The sequence below is a fragment of the Cibotium barometz genome, chromosome 25 (assembly GCF_041138505.1).
Source record: "Cibotium barometz isolate CiBa-2024 chromosome 25, ASM4113850v1, whole genome shotgun sequence".
Classification (NCBI taxonomy): Eukaryota; Viridiplantae; Streptophyta; class Polypodiopsida; order Cyatheales; family Cibotiaceae; genus Cibotium; species Cibotium barometz.
In genome coordinates, this window is record NC_141070.1 from 4,653,098 (window position 1) to 4,679,019 (window position 25,922).

Genomic DNA, 25,922 nt, shown 5'->3' on the forward strand with positions numbered 1-25,922 from the left:
TCTCTCCTCTCACCTCACCTCACTTCACTCACACACACTCACCACCGCGTCTCCTGCGAGTGTTGTCACACCACCGCGTTGCACTACGTGTACTCATCTCTCCTCTCACCTCACCTCACTTCACTCACACACACTCACTAGCATGCATTAGAGAGAGAGATTAGGAAGAGCAAGACTCTATTGCACAATGGGAGAGTTCTTTGTATTATGAGAGATATTGACTTATATACATGGCCATAAGTGTTCACACTCACTTAATTGTGGCCGGTCGGACACTTTAGGCTCATAAGAGACCTAATGCTATTACAATGACTCATCTCATAATATATCCATGAAGTACATCACTCGGGACTTCATCCTAACTTACTACCACAAACTCCTGAAGCACAAAATGGAACACACAAAAAAGAATATTAAATCAATAGAGAGAGAGAGAGAGGGATTGGAGAGGAGGATGGAAGAACATAGAAAATAAAAATCTTTAGATTGAAAAACATAGAAGAAAGAAGACACATACCTTGTGATTGAGAGCATTATTCTAGTGGAATGGTGGAAGGAGCTCTATGCTTGTGGAAGACCAAAGATGAAGGAGATAACGAAAGGGCAAGGAAGGAGATATCATGAGAGGTAGCTAGGTCATGCAACCAAGAAATTCGGGGAAGGCAAAGCATTGCGGCTTGGGTGGAAGGCATAGGCAAGATAATCCGATTTTTTTTCCCATTCAATGTGACTATTGGTGTGGCTATGAGCGCATAGTTGTAGTCACGTATATAGACGCACGGGTAGTCACGTCATGGTCGATGCTCTGCTATGCCATGCTTGCACCACTCTCTCACTACTTCTTCTCACTATTGCATGGCTACATTGAGCGATTATGCCTCCATACTCTAGTTGTGTGGAAAGAGCACGCCATACCCATGAACAAAGCCCAAACAATAGTTCCACCAATGGAATGTGGGGCCCTACAGAGAGAACGTGGATGGATATGGGCTGAATGGTGTGTCCAGCGTGGCAAGAAAGAGCCTAGTCCACGAGAGCGGAACTTCCTGAGAAGCTGCGAGGGCTTGCGTGTGCGTGTTTAAGGCCGTGTCGGCGCACGAAAGCGCAGCCAGGTCGCTGCTGAGCTAACACGCGGCTGCTGTGCTGCCTGCCTATCTAGCTATATAACATCTGTGGTCTCTCGGCAGGGGTGCTCACCAGCATCCTACGCCTAATTATTATTACCTTCTGAATCAGCCTAAATCAAGCCTTCACCCCAATCAATTATCCCGAAGATATGGCTACTAGCGCCTCTCACCACCACGCCAAAAGCAGCTCTGCGCGGACTAGCGTGGAGAAGGAGGCCGGACGATCAGCTGAGGCAGCGGCGAAGAAGCACAAGCATCGCCAGCACGTAGCGGACACGTGCGCTGTGGCCGCGGGCGCATTTGCTCTGGTGAGTCCCACTCTTACATTCGCGTACTGTGGTGGATTTTAACGTGTTGATCCGAATATCTGATGGACGTTCTGGGCGTCAAATGCAGCACGAGCGGCACGAGGCCAAGAAGCATCCTGAGCAGCACCACACGCACAAGGTCCGTGAGCACGTGGCTGCTGCCATTGCCGTCGGGGCTGGTGCGCTCGCTGCGCACGAGAAGCACGAGAGGAAGCAGGCCAAGGAGGAGGCGAAAGAGGCCCACAAGCATGCTCATCAGCATCACTAGCTCTCCTCCAATTAAACAAATCAGCGCATCTATGTACCTCGCCCACTGGTCATTATAATCAACCCATTCATTCATTCATCCATCCATCCATCCTCTCTCTCTCTCTCTCTCTCTCTCACACACACACACACACACCGACCAAATTCTAATGGTTATTCCGGTAATGACTTCAATGCATTGAAATCATTTTTTGTTTAATACTACAAATGTACTGACAAGATCTCCTTTAGCTCAACTTTAAAATTTACAAAGGCCACCATCCTCCCTCCCTCTCTCTCTCTCTCTCTCTCTCTCTCACACACACACACACACACACACACACACACACACACACACACAAAATTCTATTGGTTATTCCACTAATGATTTGAGTGCATTGAAATTAGTTTTTGTCTAATACTTCAAATGTAATGACGAGTTCTTGTTTAGCTCCACTTTAAAAGTTATTACGGAGTCCATCAATAGCTTGTGCATTCACATTGGAATATTTGGGATACTTGTAGTATAATTTGCAAGATGTTTCGACATCATACATTGGAAACTTTAGAACACAGCAATAATGAGAGCATAAAAGAAATAGACCTCTACAACCAAGCAAAGTCATCCACTATACAAAAAACTAGACCTCTACAACCAAGCATTTTAAGTACATGGTCACTCAAAGGTATCAAATGTTTAAGTCATCCACTAAAGAACATTCATTGAAGTTACAATGTTTTTAAGTACATGGTCACTCAAAGATAACAAACGTTTAAGTATTTGCCTAGGGATTTTTATAACCATCTTTATGGAGTCTTTGTGAGAAAAGGAAATACATTTCTCTCTTTAGTTTCTAGAAGGAAGGAAAGGATATTAATAGAACAAGAGAAGCATAGTTTGACTTTTGCTAACGCTTTTGTGAAGGGGGCCTATGGATAGATTGCAAGCTCCCCCCTTTGTTGTTAGTGGGGGGGCCTTGTCTTTGGTGAGGGTCTCAAGGCCACATTTTTGGCCCCACCACCTTGTGGAGGTATCACTGATTGGGCATTATTTTTATTAAAAAATATTATCCTTGTTTGTCATTGTTGTCACTCTATTTCCCTTCATTCAGACATCTATTTGTTTCCCATTTTTCTTTGTCACTACTTATGCCCAACCTGTAATTTGGTTATGTAATTTCCCTTCACTCAAATATCTATTTGTTTCCCATTTATCTCTATCACTACTTATGCCCAACCTGTAATTTGATTATTTCACCTAATGAGAGTTCTCCTTGAGAGAGGAAGAAGAGAAGAGAAGAGAGAAGATGCAAGGGTCGGTTTGGGAAAATGCACTTAGCCAACTCATTAGGTGAAATAACCTATAATTTGGTTATTTCACCTAATGAGAGTTCTCCTTGAATGAGAGAGGAAGAAGAGAAGAGAAGAGAGAAGATGCAAGGGTCGGTTTGGGGAAATGCACTTAGCCAACCCTAAGAGGGTTAACTCGTCGATGGGAAGTCGCTACTAGGGGCTCACTCCTCCACCACTTGTGTCACCCAAGTGGAGCTTTCCTTGAGTTAGGTAGGGAGCAATGAGAAAAGGAGCTATGGAGATCTCAACTCCTATCTCAATGCCGTCATGTGTGCAATAAAGGAGAGAGAGAGAGAGAGAGAGAGAGAGAGAGAGAGAGAGAGAGAGAGAGAGAGGCCAAGAAGAAGAAGAAGAAGAAGAGAAAACGAAGGAATCATCAGGTACAAGCACACACTCACAATCAAGCAAGCAAGCATGCATCCACACATAACCACCATAGCCACAAGAAAGCAAGAGGGAAGAAGAAAAGACTTAACTCTGTGATAAAGGGATTGTATATCCTTTTCATATTTCATAAGTCACTTATATACATGAACTCTCCTTTTACAATGGCCGGCCACCCATTAACAATTGGGGACCTAAAATTGGTTCTCTAGCTTTATGTACACCTGGGCATTGTTGCTCATGGCCGGTAGTACACATGTCATAAGCTCAGTCATCCCATATCTTTTTACATGAAGTGCTTAGCGCGGTTTTGCAAAAAAATAAATTACCTGAAGTGTAACCATGCTCTCAGCAACGTTAACCATTGTGCGTGGATTTGCATAAAAATAAATTACATAAAGGTCAACCATGCTTTGAGTAATGTTAACCATTGTGGTTTACATACTTCCCTCCCTAATTCAGGTCCATCCTTGGAACTGGCTAGATAGCTCAATGGTGGTAGTAGTGGGAGTAGGTGCGAGCGAAATCATACCACAATTTGGGGTATTGGGAGGAATGGTGGAAAGCTTTATAACTTGTCCAGAAGGCAATCTCCATCATATCTTTGAAGGTCTAGAGGCACCAGGTAGGCATCCACTATATGCACTCGTAGAGTAGCCGAATAGTTGCTTGAGTGTGAGGCCTTTGTTGATGTCATCCAAGGCGAGGCCTTGGAATAGTTCATCATAGTGGTACCAAGTAGGGAATTATTCCAAGAGAGTGATGAGTAGGTTGAAGAAGCGAATGGTGGCAATGATGGCAAGGTCGGGCACCTGATTATACTTGGCAATGAACGCATGCATCATCCGAGCAAGCATGCTTTGTTTAGTGTATGTACTGTCGAAAGTGGGGGGCTGAACCAAGGAAAGTTAAATTGAAGCTTTAGGTTATGCTCCGCTATTCATTGTGGAACAGGTCCCATACCCATCGACAATGGATGGGGCGATAGGCTAGGTTGATGCAAAGGTGGCATGGGGCTTTATAGTATTCATCCTAGATGTGAGGCTTGAGGAGGAAGGGACGTCTCCATATAGGCTCTTTGCTCATGAGATCAAATGTGACGGCGGGCTGAGCGTCAGAGTTGGGCTGTATGTAGCTGCCACATTGTCGGTGTGTGGGTGGTGTCTTTTCCAAGCATCCTACTTGGTGCCAATTTATTGATGGACATGAATGTCCATGCAGTCGATGAGCTTCATCAATGGTGCTTGTTGGAGTTGGTAGCCAAGCAGGATTTTGATGGCATGTTTGAATTCCATGCTATCTAGAGGCTGTGTTAGTTGAGGGGATTAAGGAGAGGATCCACCTGAGCCTATTCTTGTGGGGGCTAGGGAGGAATTTCGCCTTTATCCAGAGGGATAAGTGTAGGTAGTTTAGAGGATTTGGGTTCATGATGTGGAGGGTTTTCGATGTAGAGGGTGTGTTGCAGGCGCAACATCAAGGAATGTAGGTGGGCATGCTGATGAAGAAGGTTGGTCCTTGGGGAGCAGTGGACAGATCCAATCCTAGATGGAGGGAGGAAGATGGCGAGGGTGGCTTTGGTGAAGGGGGTGGTGAGGGAACATGAGGCGGAGTGGTATGTGGTGAGGAAAATAGGGGAAGGGTGGCTAGGGGAGGAGGTTGGAAGGGAGTGCCAGAGAGGAGTTTGGCATGGAGGGTGGGGGGTTCGAGAGGACGTTCGTGGGCACTAGTTGTGGGGGTGGGTTTTGTGGTTGTTGAGAGGGGGAACCTATTATGAGATTGATACAAAACACTATAAGGTAAAAATTGAGAGGGAGGAGGTTGGAGGGGGGAAGCTAGTGCCTAAGAGGACTTTGGCATGGAGGGTGGGGGGTTCGAGAGGACGTTCGTGGGCACTAGTTGTGGGGGACAGGTTTTGTGGTTGTTGAGAGGGGGAACCTGTTATTATGAGATTGATATGAAACACTATAAGGTAAAAATAGAAAATATTATTTATATGTAAAAGGTTTGCCTATAAATAAGATTTAGGGGATTTCAAATTGGAAATACCTAAAGAAATGGTTAATAGGAATTAAGGTTAAAGTAAAAGGGATGTAGATGGTGCACAAGGGAAGATCAAAGGCCACAGAAGTAGGTGCCCCCTTCTAGGGGGAGTTGAGGAGGCATTGGAGGAGAGTGAAAAGGCCATGCCTAGCCAATGAAAGGTCAAGGGGTTGAAGTTGGAAGGTCATGCATATAACCAAGTATTTAGGGTTCATTTGGGATATGGGTGGAGAATAAAAAATATAGTCTTACAAGTCCTCAAGCTTATAATGCAAGGAGCATTACAAAAGCTTTGTGGGCGCGGGAGAGCAAGGGCCGTGAGGAGGGTGCTGCGAGCAAGGTTGTGGGGCAAGGGGGTCTCCACGTCTGGGGAGTTCATTCCTATCATCATCATCGTTCTCATTGTCGTCACATCATGATCTCCTGCGAGGGCTACAGCTTGTCATTTGGAGAAGAAGGCTTTGGACTGTGGAGCCTCTTCGAGAGTGAAATCCTAGGGGAAAGCCACATGTGAGTGGTTAAATTGGAGTATGGCGATGGTGGTGATTATCTCTAGTTGATGGTAGATCCTTCTGTATAGTACAAGGAGGCCATGGGGGGAGTAGGGTTCGATGACATAGTGAAGAAGGGATTTGTAGTTTGTGTAAACATTTTTCCAACCTTGCCATTCTAGATAGGCAAGGGAGGTAATAGATTTGGAAGAAGCATATGGGTACAGAAAGAGGCCAGTGGGTATGGTGAGCTTGATGGTGGCATCGATGTCATGGGCCCAATTTGAGAGGTTGGGTGGTAAGAGGATGGAATGGGGAGGTTGAAGAGGATGGAAGGGTTGTCTAAGTAGATTTGGCTCTAAAGAAGAGGGTTACAAGTAGGTTAACGGAGAGGGGGGAGGGATTTTGGTGATGAGGTAGGAGAGGGTAGATGTGGTTAGGGGGTCATCTATGAAGATATTGTGCTAAAGTAGATTTAGCTGGAAGGCCCAAAAGTTGAGTTCAAGAAACTAGGCGGGGTTTTGGGGTGGATAGGGGAGGGGGTAGGCAGCTTGGTGTGATAGAATTCATTAAGGTGTCAAACTTGCATTCTATTTCTATGGTGCCTGCCCCAGAGTGCTTGGCTATGCACCAGACTAGCATGTTCTTTGGCTGCCTGCTGTAGCTACTTATCCTTTTGCTTTAGGCTCTTCTTCCTGATGTTTTTGTAGGCGTCAAAGGACGTGTGGGTTTGGTCTCGGCCATCCTAGTCAATTTCGGTAATGTGACACATTTTGTGGGCTTCTTGTTAGGTGAGGAAGCAGGTGTCGTGTGATGCCTTGACGTCTTCTTGAGCTATGTGGAACCACGCTTTGAGTAATGTTAACCATTTTGTGTGGATTTACATAAAAATAAATTACATGAAGTGTAACCATGCTTTGGGTAATGTTAACCATTGTGGTTAACATACCCCCCTCCCTAATTCAGGTCTGTCCTTGAAACTGGCAAGAAAACTCAATGGTAGTAGTAGAGGGAGTAGGTGCGAACAAAATCGTACCGCGGTTTAGGGTATTGGTGGGAGGAACAGTGGAAAGCTTTATAACATGTCTAGAAGGTAGTCTCCATCATGTCTTTGAAGGTCTAGAGGATCCAGGTAGGCATCCACTATGTGTGCTCATAGTAGCGGAATGTTTCTTGAGTGTGGGGCCTTTGTATGTCGAAGGGCAAGGCCTTGGGCTCCTTCATCCAGGTAGGCATCCACTATGTGTGCTCATAGTAGCGGAATGTTTCTTGAGTGTGGGGCCTTTGTATGTCGAAGGGCAAGGCCTTGGGCTCCTTCATCCAATGGTACCAAGTAGGGAATTATGCCAAGAGGGTGATGAGTAGGTTGAAGAAGTGAATGGTGGTGATGATGGTGGGGTCGAACACCTGATCATACTTGGTAGTGATGAATGCATGCATCCAGGCAAGCATGCTTTCTTCAGTGTATGTACTGTCAGAAGTGGGGGGGCTGAACCAAGGAAAGTTAAACTTAAGCTTTGGGTTCAGCTGTTGTTCATTGTGCGGATCACATGCTAGCCTATTTCCCCATCAATGCGGCATATGGGGCGATAGGCTAGGTTGATGCTGAGGTGGAGTGGGGCTTTGTAGTATTCAACCCAAATGTGAGGCTTGAGGAGGAAGGGACACTACTAGACAGGTTGTTTGCTCATGAGATTGAACGTGATGGGTCCAGCATCGGGGTTGGGTCACATGTAGCCCCACCATGTTATTGGTGCGAGTGTTGTCATTTCCAAGCATCCTGCTTGGCGTCAATGTAGATGCGAAATACATGCAGTCAATGAGCTTTGTCAATGGTGCTTATTGGAGTTGGTGGTGGCCAAGTAGGATTCTGATGGCATGCTCAAATTTCATGTGATCTAGAGGGTCGCACATTAAGGGGATTAAGCGGAGGATCCACCTCATCCTTTTCCTATGGGGGCTAAGGAGGAATTTCTCCTTCTTCCAGGGGAATGGGGGTAGGTTGTTAGAGGGTTCGGGTTCCTGGTGTGTAGTGGTTTCTGATGTAGAGGGTATGGTACCAAGGGCAGAATCAAGGAATGTAGGTGGGCATGTTGACGAAGAAGGTTGGTCCTTGGGGAGTAGCGCGGGCGGGCCCAATCCTAGATGGAGGGAGGAAGATGGCAAGGGTGGAGTTGGTGAAGGGGGGGGTGGTGAGGGAATATGAGGCAGGGTGGTATGTGGTGAGGGAAATAGGGGAAGGGTGGCTGTGGAGGAGGAGGTTGGAGGAGGGAAGCTAGTGTCGGAGAGGAGTTTGGCATGGAGGTGGGGGGTTTGAAGAACGGACGTTCATGGGCACCAGTTGGGGGCAGGTTTGGTGGTGGCACGGTTGAGAGGGGGAACCTTTGTGGGCGTAGGAGTGAGGGCCATGAAGAGGGTGTTGGGGGCAAGGTTGTGGGGTTGGGGGGTCTCCACATCTTGGGAGATCATTGTTTCCATCATCATCATTGTCCTCACTCTCATCCTCACATGATCTTCCATGGGGGCTATAGAGCAGCTGGTCGTTTGGAGAAGAAGAAGGCTTTGGCTTGTCGAGCCTCTTTGAGAGTGAAATCCTTGGAGAAAGCCACATGTAAGTCAGCAAATTGGAGTATGGTGGTGGTGGTGACAATGATCTCCAGTTGATGATGGTAGATCCTGCTGTATAGTACAAGGAGGCCATGGGGGGAGTAGGGTTTGATGACACAATGAAGAAGGGCTTTGTAAGTCATGTAAACATCTTTCCAACCTTACCATTCTAAATAGGCGAGGGAGGTAACAAATTTGGAAGAAGCATATGGGTACAAATAGAGGCCACTGGTTACGGTGAGCTTGATGGTGGTGTCGGCATCAGTGGCTTGTCCTGTTGAGATTCAAGCTCGATGTCAGTGTGAGCCAGCTATGCTATGTGCTGGCAGATTAGGTAGGAACATGTGTGAGACATAAATGACCGCGTGTCCAGCTGGTCATAGTGTGTGGACATTAGCTAGGGTTAGTAGAGTGTGGACACAACTCATTGTGTGTTGTGTGGATTATGGATTAGTGCATTATGCTTTGTGTGAGAGTGGACATGGCTTCCCTCTATGGTTAGGGTTTGCAATATACATTAGGGTTTGCTCCTGTGTGTGTGTCTCCTCCCCCTCTACCGTTCTTTCAACATGGTATCAGAGCCTTGTGCTGTTTATTAGGGTTTATGAGTGAGTGAAGAGAAGAGGGAGAAGAAGCTGTGAAGCTTGCCATTGGAGCTGTGAAGCTTTGGAGCACACCGAATCTTATCAAATCTGAGAGCTTGGCCTACCGGGTAAGGTCTTCTAAACATCCTTGAGCGGATTGTAGGTGAAACAGGCAAAAGCAAAGCAAAATAGAGCAAATCAAAGCAAAGAAAAATTCTGGTTTTTGAAGCTTTCCATTAAAGCTTGGCAACACTGATGTATGGTGGAAATACGTGTGATTCTGGCAAAAGACATATGTATTTGACAAAGAGGGATGTAATGGCAACTCTTATGCAAGCCCTATTGTGATTTTGGAGCATTTTGGAAGCATTTGAATGTGTGAAAATTCTGGTTTTTTGAGCTCTTACAAAACAGAGAGAAGGAAGCCCAAAATTGATGCATTTGGAGTGAGTTTTTTGCAAAAATCCAAGCATTGGTGGATTGCACATGTACCTAGGTGTGTTGGGCACCTATAACCATCATCAAACAACATTATAAACCTTCCCAAATCCCCTAATTGCAGGCGGCGTAGCCCATACAGAGGAAACAGGGCAGAATTCTGGTTTTTTGACTACGAGGAGATCAAATTCTCATCCGGTACTTGATATCTTCCACAACTTCCTTAGCAATTGGATGCTTTACACTTTGGAGAAGAGGGCTATGTGATTTGTTTGGTCAATGATGCTTAATTGAGCTGGGAATGAGCTGATTAAAACAGGCTGTCCACTGGTTGCAAAGAAACAGAGCATTTTAATTGAGCAATTAATCTTTGGTCTTTTACAATTGGACAAATTCCTCTTACATGGAGTTGATGGACACTATTGCTAAACTAATGAATGCCTGGTTGCTCAATTTGGACAAATATTGAAGGAATTAGAGCAAATTTTCTACTGGTTTTTCTGGTTTTTCCAAAAACAGAGAAAGGGGTTTTCAAAAATTGATATGTACACATGTCAGATGGTGTTGATACTCAACATTGAGGTTCATTAGGTGTCAATGCAAGTTGCCCATACTTGATTGCACCATTACATTGTGATTTGGAGCCGTGGAAGCGCATCAAAACAGGCTATCTCGGACTGCGTGAGACAGTTCATCTTGGATGATTACAGGTTGATTTTCTACATCAAAATTGGAGTTTGTTGGCTACCTTGGAGTATCTAGAACATTAATTGGAGTGTGGTTGAGCTGAGGAAGGCTCATTTACAGATTTGAAGTGTGCGGAAGGTGTATGCATTGAGCAACATGTCGGATAATCCAGTTCAGATTGTTGGTGAAAAGCTGGATAGGAAGAACTTCCAGGCATGGAAGTACAGGATAAAGAGTTTCTTGAAAGGAAAAGGATTTTGGAATCTCATTACAGGTGCTGAGCCAGAGCCTGAGCTACCTCGACAACCTACACAGCAGCAGCTTATTGCTCATAAGCAATGGTCAGAGAGAGCATTCAAAGTGCTGCATTATTTGTCTATATGCATTTTTGATGCTATGCTCATACACATACAGGATGCTGAGAATCCCAAAGATGCATGGGATACTTTGGTCAAGATGTTTGATACAGATACGAGTGCTCGCAAGTCTCAATTGCGATAGCAGATACACAATGTGAAAAGGAATAAAAGGAGCATACATGATTATGTGCAAGAAATCAAGAAGTTTGCAGATGCATTGGCCACAATAAATGCTCCCATGCCTGATGATGATTTGGTGGATATTACCTTGCGTGGTCTTGGCAAGGAATACAAATCCTTTGATACATCTATCTCAGTGAGGAGTACAGGTCTACCCGACTTCGATGAGTTGGTTTCACTCTTGTTGGTTGAGGAAATCAAGCTCAGTGATTCATTTCTGGATGCATCTACTAGCCATGATGATGGCAGAAATCAGGCTTTCTACTCGCAGAGAGGCTTTAGAGGCAGGGGGAGATTTGCATCACGTGGACATGGTGGTAATGGTCGTGGATGGCAGGACAGGCCTCCACAACAGAATTTTCAGTCTTCATATGGTGCTCGAGGTGGTCGTGGATATACCCCTCAAAGAGGCAGAGGTAACCCCCATGGTCGAGGACGTTGGCAAGGCCAACAAAATTCTATGCAAGATGTGGAATGCCATTATTGTGGCAAATATGGTCATATGGTGAGATATTGTTTCCGCAAACAGAATGATTTGAGAGGGGGAAGAGCACAACGTGGTGGCCATTATGGTGGAAACTATGCACAACATGGTGGTAACTATGCATCAAGCAGTAATGATGGAACTGCAAATCATTTGTTTGCCATGAAGCATGTTGTGGGTTCTATGACGACAAATGCTGAGAATGATGATACATGGTACATGGACTCAGGAGCATCAAACCATATGACATGTCATGGTGAATGGTTTGAGCATATGAAGCCTATGGATGTAAAAGGCTATGTGGAAATAGGTGATGATACCCAGCATGTCATTACACATGTTGGAAGTGTACCATTGGTCATGCATAATGGTCAGACAAAGTCTATGTCAGATGTGCTGTATGTGCCTTCGATCACAAAGAGCTTGGCCTTAGTTGGTCAAATGGTGGAACAGGGATTACAGGTTCGTTTCAACGAGCATGGATGCTTCGTTGAAGATTTCAAACATGGATGTAGAGTGATTGCTAAAGGCAAGAAAGAAGGAAGATTGTTTAAGCTGGATGCTGGAATTCCTGAGCTAAAATCAGCCATGTTCTCAAAGAGCAGGAATGTGGTACAGGACATTGATATGTGGCACAAGAGGATTGGACATGTCAATATACAGAGATTAAAGAACATGCAAACAAGAGGCATTGTCAATGGATTGCCTAGGTTCAAATATGATGGACATATGCATGTTTGTGAAGCCTGTCAGTTTGGAAAGCAGGCAAGGTTGAGGTTTCCTAGAGAAGGAAATATGAGTAACAGGCCACTTGAGATCGTACACAGTGATGTATGGGGTCCTGCACAAAAGGCAGTTTATACTATGTTACATTCATTGATGACTTTAGCAGGATGACATGGATATACTTTCTGAGAGAGAAGAGTGAAGTGTTGGAAAAGTTCATGGATTTCAAAGCTTTTGCAGAAAAGCAATATGGCTGTTGGATTAAATGTCTGAGGACAGATGGAGGTGGTGAGTACACCTCAAAAGCTTTTGAGCATTTCTTGAGGAAGCATGGAATAAGAAGACAATTGACTTGCAGGTATACACCTCAGCAGAATGGTGTGGTTGAGAGAAAGAATAGAGTCATATGTGAAGTAACAAGGACAATGCTTAATGAAAAGAGCATGCCAGATTACTATTGGGCAGAAGCATGTGCTACTGCAGTGTATATTCTAAATAAAACACCCACAACAGCCATTCATGGAAGCACGCCAGAGATGTGGCTCACAGGTTACAGGCCAGACATTGGACATCTTAAAGTTTTTGGATGCATAGCTTATGTACATGTGCCTGATGAAAGAAGAAGGAAGTTGGATCCTAAGGCAGAGAAATGTGTATTTGTTGGATATGCACAGGATCGAAAGGCATACAAATGTTATAATCCTCAAACTAGACAAGTAGTCATCTCACGTGATGTGGTGTTTGATAAGCTTGCTAGTTGGTACAAAGCAAAAGATGAGGGTGTTATTGAGTCACTTGAGGCTGATGTGCCTGTGAACTTGCCATCACAAGCAAGTTCTAGTTCTACTACTATGTCTAGGCCAGCAGCAGAAGCTGAGAGTAGCAGTGTACGTCCATGGTCAGGACGTTTGAGGCATGAGAGTGTGAGCACTGGGAGTAGTGCTATGGATAAAGGCAAAAAGAAAGTCGAAGGAATTGGAATCACAGGTTATGAGTCATCTAGTTCTGAGAGTTTGGATGAGGAGCTTGGCATACCTGTTTTATGCACACCTGGTGCTAGACAGGACAGATATGTGCCACCACATGCTAGAGTTATAGGTGTACAGAGTGACCCGCAGCATTGCGGAGATCCCAGAGAGTCAGATATCCTGTTGACAGATTGACATATAGAGATTTTGCTATGCACTATGCATATATGACATCTATGGTGAAGCATGTGAAACCTACATGCTATACAGAGGCTATTGGAGAGCATGTATGGAAAAAAGCAATGGATGTAGAGATGGACGCATTGGTCCATAATGATACATGGGATTTGGTTGCACTACCAAAGGACAAGAATGTTATTGGATGTAAATGGGTTTACAAAGTGAAGTGCAAATCTGATGGTTCTATTGAAAGACATAAAGCTAGATTGGTAGCAAAGGGTTATGCACAGACCCAAGGATTGGATTATGATGAGACGTTTAGTCCAGTGGCTAAGATGGGCACAGTGAGAGCAGTCATTGCTATGGCTGTAGCTAATGGCTGGGAAATGCATCAAATGGACGTCAAGAATGCATTTCTGAATGGAGATCTACAAGAGGAAGTGTACATGGCACAGCCAGAAGGGTATGTACACCCTAGATATCCCACTCACGTATGCAGGTTGAAAAAGGCATTGTATGGTCTGAAGCAAGCACCTCGTGCTTGGAGTGATAAGATGAGCAGATATCTTATCTCACTTGGTTTTCAGACTTCTACAGCAGATTCTTCACTCTATGTGAAGAAGACACAGCATGGGATTGTTTTACTAGTCATCTATGTGGATGATTTGATTATCACAGGTGATCATGGTGCAGATGTGATGCATGTCAAGAAAGCTTTGAGTGGGCAATTTGACATGAAAGATCTTGGTGAGTTGAGATACTTCCTTGGAATTGAAGTGGTGAAAGATCATGCAGGTACTTGGTTAGTACAGCGCCAATATGCATTGGATATGTTGGCAAAGTATGGCATGACAGGGTGTAAGCCTATGAGTACACCATTGGAGAAAAATGTGAAGTTGCGGGCTGATTATGGCGAGGAATTGGAGGATGATCCTTCTATGTACAGGAAGATGGTTGGTAGTCTCATATACATGACTATCACACGCCCAGATTTGAGTTATGCTGTGGGGCTAGTCAGTCAGTTTATGCAGAGCCCCAGGAAACCACATTTGGATGCAGTGAGACGCATCATGAGATATGTGAAGACCACAGCACACTATGGTTTATTTTATGAGAGTGGTAAAAGCTTGGACATACATGGCTACACAGATGCTGATTGGGCAGGTAGCGCATATGACAGGAGGTCCACTAGTGGATATGCTTTTACACTTGGAAGTGATGTGGTGAGTTGGAGTAGCAAGAAGCAACCTACAGTTTCTTTATCCAGTACAGAGGCTAAGTACAGAGGTGCAGCCATTGCTACTTGTGAGGCTATATGGTTAAAGAGTCTCTTGGCAGATTTATGTGAGCCCATTGGTGGCAAAGTTGTCATTCATTGTGACAACATGAGCAGTATACAGTTGGCAAAGAATCCAGTGTTTCATGCGAGGACCAAACACATAGAGGTCCATTATCACTTTGTCAGAGAAAAGGTGCTGGATGGTACAGTTGATCTTCACTATGTGAAGACTGATGAGCAGGTGGCTGATATCTTCACGAAGCCACTTAGCAGGGAGAAGTTTGAGTACTTCCGGACTATGTTGGGAGTACATGGGATGAGCTTGAGGGGGAGTGTTGAGAGTCTTGATATCCCAAGCTCATCTACATCTTCATCGGCAGTACATCATGAGCTTGAGAGGGGCTGTCGAGATTCAAGCTCGATGTCAGTGTGAGCCAGCTATGCTATGTGCTGGCAGATTAGGAAGGAACATGTGTGAGACATAAATGACCGCGTGTCCAGCTGGTCATAGTGTGTGGACATTAGCTAGGGTTAGTAGAGTGTGGACACAACTCATTGTGTGTTGTGTGGATTATGGATTAGTGCATTATGCTTTGTGTGAGAGTGGACATGGCTTCCCTCTATGGTTAGGGTTTGCAATATACATTAGGGTTTGCTCCTGTGTGTGTGTCTCCTCCCCCTCTACCGTTCTTTCAACATGTCCGTACTCCAGGAGATGGGCCTAATTGGAGAGATTGATGGTGAGAGGATGGAATGGGGATGGTGAAGAGGATTGAGGGGTTGTTGAAGGGTATTTTTCTCTAGTAGAAGAAGAGGGTGACACGTAGGTTAATGGAGGGGGGAGAGATTTTGGTGATAAGTAGGAGAGGGGAGATGCAATTAGGAGGTCATCTAGGAAGATATTGTGCTAAAGTAGATTTGGCTGGAGGGCCTAGAAGTTGAGTTCAAGTATTTGGGTGAGGTTTTGGGGTGGATAGGGGAGGGTAGGCAATATCCATCAAGGTCTCGACCTTACGTTCTGTTTCAATTGGATGCCTGCACACCGAAGCTGTTGGCTATCCCAGACTCAGCGTGTTCTTTGGGCCCTCGCAAAGCTGTGTATCCTTTTGCTTTAGGGTCTTCTCTGTGACATTTTTGTAAGCCTCAAAGGACACATGGATTTTGTCTCGGCCATCCTGGGGGGTGATTTGAGTAATGGGGCATATTTCATGGGCTTCTCGTTGGGCGAGGGAGCATGTGTCATGGGCTGACTTGACGTCTTCTTAAGCTATGTGGGAGCTATGCCTATAAATGGTTAGCATGCAAGGCTTTGCAAGGATTAGCTCTCGGTCCACCAGTAAGTCTTGTAGTTGGGTATTAGCATGGAGAGCAACCTAGAAGTCTTGCTAGCTTTGGATCAGTTCGGCTCTAGCAAGGAGCATGGCCGACTGCTGCAAGGCCGTGACCTACTCGTGTTGATGCTACCTGTAATCCTTCATGGATGTGAGGAGCTCCCTGTATGGCGAGGTTGGAGAAGACTTCCATGAAATCCAAAAGAGCATTATGGGAGGAGTAGATGCCTTCAGAGAAGGCTTGCGGTTGGCGAGCAAAAGCATGCAGCCTACACCCAATGGAATGTGTCCATGGTATGGCACCGTTGAGAGCTAGAGGGTGAGGCAGAGAGGCCTTTGTCGTGGTGGTGAGATGGTGAGGGTGAGGGTGAGGGGAGGGGTTAGGCACTTGGGGTGCTGGGTGTGGAATGGAGTAGGGTCTCCTCTAGAAACTAGGAGTTCTTGTAAAACTCCTTCTCCTCAGCAGAAGCTTTGGGGCATGCCTCTTCCTCCTCAGTGTCAAAATGTTGGCGCTTGGATGGGGACTGGTGGAGGAAGGTTGGGGGGGGGATAGTAGTGTCTCCGTGTATACAAACAGGCTTGGGTAACTCCTCCCAATTTGTAGCATGGTATAAGACTTTTTGTGAGTAGGGAGGAGGCTACCACATTGCCTTGTGGGTTTAAACATACAACATGGAGCACTTTGTGAAAGTATTTGGCCCAATTCATGAACACACCCTGATGGACTCTAGAGCAAGGATGGAGAGGTTGCAGCCAGTTGAAATGATTCGCCTAACATGTGGTCAGGAGGAAGGAGAGGGCTCTTGTTGGCATCACCAATTCCTGACGAGTGTTGTTGTGCCATTCCATGCCATCCTTGGTCGTGGGGCCCTGGAAGGTGTTGCGCACATTCCTCATGACATGGCTTTGGCGCACATAGGGCTGCTCAAGTATGGGGAGTTGGAGTGCATTCCTGACCAAATCGAGATTGAGATGCACTATGAGGGGTGTGCCTTTTGAGTCTAACACATGTCTAGTAGCCTAGCCGGTGTTGTAAGTCTCGATGAAATAGAAGAGGTTAGGTCCCCAAGGCTCCAAATTGTTGATCCCAATTTGCTCTAGGCGTGTGACCACTACAGACTCTACAAAGGCACGATAGCGGTGACTTGGGAAATTTTAAAACTTCAAGATACACGTATTGTGGATGACTTGGGCATATGCTCAAGGATTGTAGGTACAAAGACAAGCCAAAGCTAGAGAGTTCATATTGTTGTGGAAAGATTGGACACCTCGAAGCCAGATGCTACCCACAAGAATAGAGCTAAAGTCAACATGGTTGAAGAGAGAAAAACAATGTTGAAGAAGTATAGCCCAGAGGTCATGCTCCTCCTAGACAGCCAGAGGCCACCAAGACTCCCAAAGAGCCCGAACGGCCAGAGTCACCTCCGTAACACCGCCGCCTAAGAGCAAGTTTTTCAAGCCCCCCTGCACGCATGGCCTGACCATCCTAAGCTCTTCTGCATGGTCCACGATGCAAAATGCGCTCTAGCTTCAAAGTATTGCAGGAGATTCACCATTACCAAAAGTCGACAAAGCTGTTAATCCGGAGGACACCATTTGCACGGACATGTAAAGAAATTCTATGGGATTACAAGATGGAATGTCGCATGCAGTCTATTGCCCTCAAAGCATTGCAGGAGGCAGCGGAGGCCTACCTATCACTCTTTTTGAAGACACTAACCTCTGTGCAATTCATGCTAAGCAAGTGACCATCATGGCGAAGGATATGCAGTTGGCACAGTGAATTCATGGAGAAAAAGGGCCACAAAAATAGACCGTCTGACTTTTAATGTAATTGGCCTATCAAGTACAAATGTAATATTTCTACAATTGTCAATGCAAGATAACTTTTTTTCTTTGTTTCATAGTCTGGGATTGAGTGTTTGATGCGATGAATGCCTGCTACACTCGCTCTATGAATTTATGCTACACTCGATTGATGAATTTACACTATGGTCGGTCTATGAGTTAACACTACACTCAATTGATAAATTTACATGATTCTCGGTCTATGATTCCACTACATTCATTTAAATGGAAGAACAATGTACGCAGAAGATGGGCCAGAAAGGTGCAAAAAAGGCCTGTGCGAGAGGCTCGCACAAGGCATTTTTGCACCCCTCTAGTCCCTTTTGGATTTCGATGTTTTGTGTAATGTTTGTGGATTTTTTTGTGCATATCAACGCTATAATATGTGTTTAAAGATCGCTAGACTATGTTTACTAACAAGAACATATGTCCACATGATGTCTAGAAGGGTGCAAAAAGGCCTGGTCGGGAGGCCCGCACAGGGATTTTTGCACCCCTTTGTCCCCTTTGGATTTTGGTGTTTTGTGCAAGTTGAACATATGGAGAAGCTCACAAAGAACATAAAAAGACAAATCATATACAAACTCCACAAAAGATGAATTACAATTTGAAAGAGCCCATTTATATAAATTGTAATACAGTTCGACAACGATTCATAAAGATTGCAACAAAAACAATTTGAAAGAGATCGTTTACATAAGAGTTTACATATGAGAGGGTGGGATTCATCCTACAAGGGTTGTCCGACACTTTTTAGATATGGGTAGCTCCCCTGATATGATGGCTTCTGCTATGTCCTTGGGTGAGTTTTGGCCTGCGGATTGTGCAATTCCTATTTGGGCCAACACCTTGCCTCTATAGTTGGTACCAAATGTAGTCATTGAAAAAGACTTCTTAATTAATATCACATAGCTAACTGACTGGCCTAAAGTGGCCATGCATAGTTGCTTTGACAATGCTTTCAATGCAAAAAGTGGGAAAGTGGCAGACGGGGTGAAGTTCATATGGATTATAACAAAATCATTCACAGGGAGAAAGGGAATATAATGGTTTAGGGCTGGGTATGGGTTAATGGAACTACGCATCCCCCCACCTCGTGTGGCCCAACTGTTGACCTCCACCATAGCCTCCTACTTTTTATCTTCATCTTCATCAGTTTTACGTTCCAAATCAATCTTGGACCTGGTCTCATCCATATCTGCCCTCTTTGGACCTGGTCTCATCCATATCTGCCCTCTTTGGACTCCCACCACCCACATCTCCTAGTATAGCACGACCATAAGTTGAAGATTTTTCTGGGCAGTTTGAAACTCCTCCTCAGTTCTAAGAGCTTGTTTCGTGCTCTTTGCTACCTCTAACGCAACTGCCAATGTGTCCTCCATGGAATATGTCAATGGCAGGAGGTTATCCTCAAGGTTGCCTGTACCCGAGTCATCTCTATAAGGAATTTTCATTTCACCTTGAGCACGCTAAGGCACTCATCCATGCGAATCCCATAAGATTTTCAATGTCGTGCAAAAAGAGAAAGAACTCCCCCAACCACCACTGGACATAAAGTTTAGATTTCTATTTCTGGAATGGGGCAGAGTCATCTTCGTTTTCAACCGCCTTGCCGCTAGCATTGGCCTTGAAGCAGTGAGGGTTCTTGGCCAACCCCAGTGCACCGTTGGGGAAGTCTTTTTGGACGAGCACTAATTCACTGGGACCGGTAGCAGCTACCCTGTCTTGCTCACCCTTCTCCATCAACGTGCCCCAAAATATGCAAGATGATGAGGCACTGTCTTTTGCATAAATGGATCTATGCATACATGGCCAAGTAGAGAACATCTCCCAAAAACTAAAAATGTTGCATTGGTCGATATCCAAAGATATGAATGTGTATTGGCCATTAACTTGAAAAAAAAGGTTTCCCAAAAACACAAAAAAGAACCTATTTGCTACTGACTTTTGTGAACAAGAGCTTAGAAGAAGCTTTTTAAAAGGAACTCTTTGAGTGGTGTGATGAGGTTCTAAAAGAGCCTTTTAAAATTTTTAAAATTGGTTAGTTAGGCAAGTGAGAAAAATCAAGATAAGGGTAAGGGTTGCAACCCTTATCGAGAAGAAAGAAAAAAAAGGCGTGTTTTAACTAAAGTTTGTATTAAAACTCGATGAATGTGAGACTTGGCTCTATTTTTAACACCACACAAATAGATTGGAGATTCGATAATGGAAGCCCATAGAGACCACCTATAAAATTCTTGCCAAGGCTATTGATCATAGCCTTTCCTTGTGGATTTGATCCATGGCACATAGATGGGTTTCATCTAGAATTGGAGCATTCTGGCCACTGTGATCTTTTGCATCACGTAGTGCCAATGAGCCCATAAGTATGAAGGCCACTTCATAAGATATCACCTTTGCTCTGATACCATGTGAGAAAGCATGGTGTAGCTAGAAAGAGAGAGAGAGAGAGAGAGAGAGAGAGAGAGAGAGAGAGAGAGAGAGAGAGAGAGAGACTCAATGTATCAAAACATAGACACAATATATTGGAGTGGAGAGAGGATAGATGTGGTGTATAGAGTGCCATATAGGCATACAAATCCACCATAAATGATGAGATAAGATAAGTGAGTTGGCACTGGTTCACACACAAGTAGACGACACACATATAAAGCCCCAAAATACAACAAAAACTTGGGTAGAAATATATGATCAAGGATGAAGATAGACTTTAAAATTTAGTGCATGAGAAAATACCGTTAAAAAAACGGTATGTCCGCAAAACATCCTGGGAAAATAAATGGAATAAGTACCCGGAAACCTATAGAAACTACATAATCTCACTTTACTTCAACTTGTGTAAAAAGGTAAAATTTAAAGGGTAAATGTGTGTGTGTGTATGTGGTGTGGCCATTTTACAATTGTGGCTAACAAGGATCTTCAAGTGAAAAATTAAGAATCTTGATGTGTAAAAGAATCTTCATTTTGACTAAGTAAGAAAAACCTAATAATAGACCCACTTCTAGAGGACTCTCCATATCCACTAAGCACATGTGATTGCTACTCTCCATTTGTTGTAGCCACATTATTTATGTCAGTCTATATGGAATCCTTCACTAGTGTATACCAACTACTCATATCATAAAAAACAACATCCTTGCTCATCATCGCATCACAAGTAGTGGGGTTACCTGCAAATTCGATCCCACCTCTCATCCTCCCAAACAAAGGAAGATTTCTCCCAAGAGATATGACAACCTAGTGCATATAGGCAGAGATCATAGCCTCAAAAGTGAGTGCATAGAGGCAGAGATCATAGCCTCAAAAGTGAGTGCATACAGGTAGAGATCATAGCCTCATAAGTGTAGCCTTTAGGGGTTACTTCTCCACAAACTCCCCTTTTGTCCCAGACTTTCACCACCACTGGTCTTGTGCCTTCTCAATGAAGAACACAAAAGTATATACTGCCAGCTTCTCTTCAAGTACCACCTCTTTGTCTTTGGCCCAAATTTAGGCAGCTTTGCTTTCACATCTAGCCCTGTATATCCATGTCACATGATAGAATATGATAGGATAACCTAGTATGTACAAGAGTCTCCTCAACCGGAGATCAGATCATCTAATCCCAGACTGAAGGGCCTGGATTAACTCTTCCACAACATCCTCATTCATTTTATTAACATAATATATTGAAAAACACATTTATGCATCAATTCTAACACATCAACCCCTTGATAAGCCTCTTTTTTGAAAAATGATATTGCTCCTAGAATTCCATATCTCCTAAAGACAATATCTAACTATGCTAAAAACCAAATTAATAACCCCATTAGCTCCTACTGACAATCTACACAAAACCCAATCTCCCTATCCTTGCAAGCCTATGTTGCATGACACCCATTTCCCAATCTTGCCCCAAGCCCCTCTAATAGCCGGACAATCCCAAAAGGCATGCCTCCCATCCTCCAAAGCAGTTCTGCATCTAGGGTAGCTCCCATAAGTGAAGTTCATCTACAAAAGTTTATACCCAATGGGCAAGGCCCACATACACACTCTCCATAAGAAGACCTAAGCATTCACAGGAATACCTACTTCCCAAACCATCTTCCACCTCTTCATCCAGATGCTAGAGTTCTAATTCACCCTTCAGATTTTATTAGAATATTCTACATTCACTTCACTCCTTCTCAATTGCACATATTGCACATACAAAGCCTTGGTTACCCCTTTGTCTAATTTGACTCCATTAAACCAAGATCAGTCTTTCATCAGCAGGTCTCATCAAATGTAGTAGACATCCATTCCCTCTCCACTTCTACCAAAGCCTATCTCACCAATTGTAATTCCCTTGGTTGCAGCCTAAACTCCTCCTTCAGTTGATCCAGTTTCTTCCATCCCACTACTACAAGACCAATCCCAGTAACATCGCAGCACTCATTTCAGGCATGTCTACATTCAACGTAAACATTCTGCCCACTCTGTTGCCTTTTGCAACCAACCTGCACTTGTCTTTAAAGTCTTCAACATAACAACCATCAGGGTCAAACCGAACCTGCAAACCCTGCTCAATCATCTGGCCAACTGAAACTAGATACTTTGTTATGTTCGGAACCTGAAGTACATCTGCAAGGTACTTCACTTTGCCATCCTGCATAGACAATGGCACATCTCCAACATGGGCAATTGGATGAGTAGTGTTATCCCCTATTTCCACAAAACCTAGTCTTTCAAGGTTTTTCATCTCCTTGAATCACTCCCCATGACTTGTCATGTGGTTTGAAGCACCTGAATCCACATACCATACATCATCTTTTTGTGCTGCTTCAACATTTTCAGACATGGCATTCATGACATGCTGCATAACAAACAACCTTTCATTATCCTCATTGTTTCTGCTTGAGGATGCATAGTTGTTCTGATACACTTTCCCATTTTGCATGTCAGTCTGCTTCTTATAACATTCTGCCTGCACATGTCCAGGCTTACCACAATAAAAGCATTCACGTGCATCATTATATTGCCTTTGCCAATTTCCACGTCCTCTTTGACTCCCCCTGCCTCTAAATTTGCCTCTTCCACCTGTGTGTTATTGATGTTGTTGTTGTGTATTCTGGGACTGTTGTTGTTGTTGCTGTTGGCCATAATTCTGATTACCTGTTCGGCCACCTCCTTGACCGATGTCGTGCCATGGCACGTCTATGATGTGAAACCGTGCATGTGAGTTCATCAAATACACATCCAGATGCATGGGGTTAAGTGCCATGACGAATCATTATATGATGCCTGAGTATATATGTTCATATTGTAGATAAGGTTCAATAAGATGAGCTGAGGCTGAGCCAGGTTTTGAAGCCTTTGACAGTGGTGTGAATTGTGGAGGATTTTTTTTTATGCTTATGGAGAATTTTGGAGCTAGCAGATATCTTGTGCCTTGATAGGACTGGATTTTGCTTGTGACATTAGCACTGAGACAGAGAACTTAATGGTGCATATTGGTCGGGATCTTGATCGTATGCTTTAAATGGCAAAATCATATGCACAATAAGGATGCTAAATGGAGCTAAGGCGTGAGAAAAACCTTTAGAAAGGTTATGGTGTAAAGGTGAAAAGGAGTTTGATTATATATATATATATATATATATGGTCAACACTCCATAACAATGGAAAAAAGGGAAATAATAGGTGCATTGAGGACTTTAACCTTAATGCTAAGGTTATGCTTTGTAACCTTAGTGCTAAGGTTAACAAAGCACATTGGGGATTTTCTAGAAAACGCGCAGCTTTTTTTTAAATGGTATGTACAGCTGGAAAAAAGGTGGTATGGGGTGCGCCGAGTTCACCGCGGGAAAGGGAGAAAACAACCGGAGAGAGACGACGGCGAACCAGAGGAAATAAAAAAATCTGCAGAGTGAATGAACAGCGTCCATTCGACCAGAAGGATTGATTTCATGCAATGATCGACTGTGTATGGTGTGTTGGAGCTCGAAATGAAGAGCAAAGTTGCCTCTACCATTTGATATGCTTACTGTAATTTCTCTATCTCAACTATGCGCCGGGTGTACGCTGGTTGCAGCGAAGCGTGGAGTGATTTATTTTAAAAGAAATTCGAAAAAAATCGCTTTCCCCGCCATTAGATAAGTAAACCTTTATGGATAAAATCTCTTTATATTTTCCTACCTACCTCTTGTAAAGAAAACGATGTAAACAAACCTTCAAAGGTTTTGTTAAAAAAGTAAAAGGTGGGTTTTGATGTGAAGTTATGTGAGGAATTTCCCTCAAGTGACATGGAATTAAAGAGTCAGAAATACAGCAACGACTCTAGTGAGAACTGATTTTGATTCTATCCTAGTGGAACTAAATGCAGGCCATGGATTTCTTTAAAAATCATATGAAAATGTTAAAGCTATGCCATGTATTGTTTTGTGTTTGTGAGTTGTTGGAATTTTAAGCCAGATTTTCAGGTGATAAAGAACATTATGAGATGTTGGGAATGATGACACTGGTTGTAATGGATGTAACTGGCCACATGTATATTGGAAAAATTGGAAAGCTTTGTTATGCCCACATGTGAATGGTTCAAAGGATTTCATGCAATTCTGTGCAATCATCTGGATGAATTCAAGGATGTATTGAGGCAAGTTGACACATGTATTTGTCACTGGAAATAATGATGTTCAATACTCCTTGGGAAATTTTGTGCGTGAGATTCCTTGTTGGATTTGACATTCACTCTCACAGCTAGAAGTTTCGTACTTTCCTGGCTGTACCGCACACGTCACGACAGCTTTTTGGTGAACCCGACGTGAAACTGCTGGGGTGAGAGTGTGGTGAAATATACAGGGAAGCTATGGCTGAGAATTCTGAGGGCCAGGGGGTTCATTTTGACCTCGGAGTTATGCAGATGTTCCAAATGTTTACCATGTACATGCAACAGCAACAAGCTGCTGAGAGGGGACAGATTTCCACGACCAAAGCCTTACAATCAATTGTGAAAAAGGTGGATCAATTTGATGGGAAGGACATTACAAAGTATCTGCGCAATTATATAAAGGAGATGGAGCTAAACAGGGTAACTGAAGAGGATATGGTTCGAAGTTTCGAGCTGGTGTGCGTTCTTGAAATAAGAGAGCGTATAAAAGGATTGCAGACAGCACAGGGTGGCAGAAATTGGGAAGAGTTCAAGCTTGCTTTAAAGGATGAATACTTCATGGAGGATTCTGAGCGAGTGACCAAACGAACTTTTTTGGAATGGGTCACAAAACCTAAAATGGGAATTTCTGCCACAGAATTGCTAAGGGAGTTTGAGAAGCGTTATGCCCAGTTGTCAAGAATAGAGCGTGCAACTTTGGACAGAGAAAAGACAGAGCTCTTCTTGCAAGCAGCTGGGAAAGATCTCCAGGAGAAATTAGAAATCCTCCTTGAGGATAAAAATACAGAGCAAGGATTAAAGAGTGATTGGAATGATGTTGAGGATGCAGTCACTATGTTAGCAAAGCGGCAGCGGAGGAGGGATAAAATGGTGATGGGCTCTGCAACCCCCATAGCTGCTGTTACCCCTGAGAATTTATCCAAGCCAGCTGCCACAATTCCTAAGATAGATGGGCCGATGGATGAGCTTATCAAGGGTATGCGTGATTTAAAATTGAAGATGTCCAGGATCGAAGAAAAAGGTCTACCATTGGGGCAGGCTTCTATGCAAAGGCCTCAAATCAAAGAAGGGTTTACATATAGATGCATATGGTGTGATGACCCAGAGCATGCAAAGAAGGATTGTACCAGCTATAAAGAAGCTCTTAAAAATCAACTTGTGTTCTTCAAAGATGGGAAAATCCATCTTACAGAGACTGGTCTTCCATTGAGTACAAACTTTGGGAAAGGAGGGATGAAAAAGCTGGTAGAGGATATGGCTGCTAGTCATGCCATTTCTATGGTTGAGGCAGCAACCTATGGATTAAAGGTTGGTCAACAAAAGCAGGAATTTGAGAATGATGAGGATTATGAGAATGAGAATTTTTGGCCGTCAACAATGGAATTAATTGCATCAAAGAAAGTGTCAAAGCAAGCTTTGCATGAGGCAGGTGATTGTATACGTCTTGAGACTGGCTGGGAGGAGCCTGTGGATTCTTTATCCATTCATGCCTATATTGCCAAATGCCAAAATAATGAGGCACAGGTAGAGGAGAAACGTAAAAGGGAAAATGAGGAAGGAGGGCCATAAAAAAGAGTTACACGTGGAAGTGAAAAGAAGGATCCTGGGCCATCACATATGCCTCCACAGCATAGCAGACCTCCACATGATGTTTCAATGGAAGAAGTGCCAGCA

General features: G+C 43.9%; 1 protein-coding gene across 1 annotated transcript; it reads left to right on the forward strand.

The window, feature by feature from the left end:
• The first annotated feature begins 1,178 nt into the window (after positions 1-1,178).
• LOC147624165 (uncharacterized) lies at positions 1,179-1,959 on the forward strand. Its single transcript, XM_086819893.1, has 2 exons — positions 1,179-1,435; positions 1,524-1,959. The coding sequence occupies exons 1-2, from the start codon at positions 1,277-1,279 to the stop codon at positions 1,701-1,703; spliced, it is 339 nt and encodes a 112-aa protein (XP_086676019.1). The 5' UTR covers positions 1,179-1,276; the 3' UTR covers positions 1,704-1,959.
• Positions 1,960-25,922: the final 23,963 nt, after the last annotated feature.

Coding starts and splice junctions, on each gene's coding strand:
- LOC147624165 (XM_086819893.1), top strand. CDS start 1,277: ATGGCTACTAGCGCCTCTCACCACCACGCCAAAAGCAGCTCTGCGCGG. Junction 1,436..1,523: donor CCGCGGGCGCATTTGCTCTG/GTGAGTCCCACT, acceptor CGTCAAATGCAG/CACGAGCGGCACGAGGCCAA.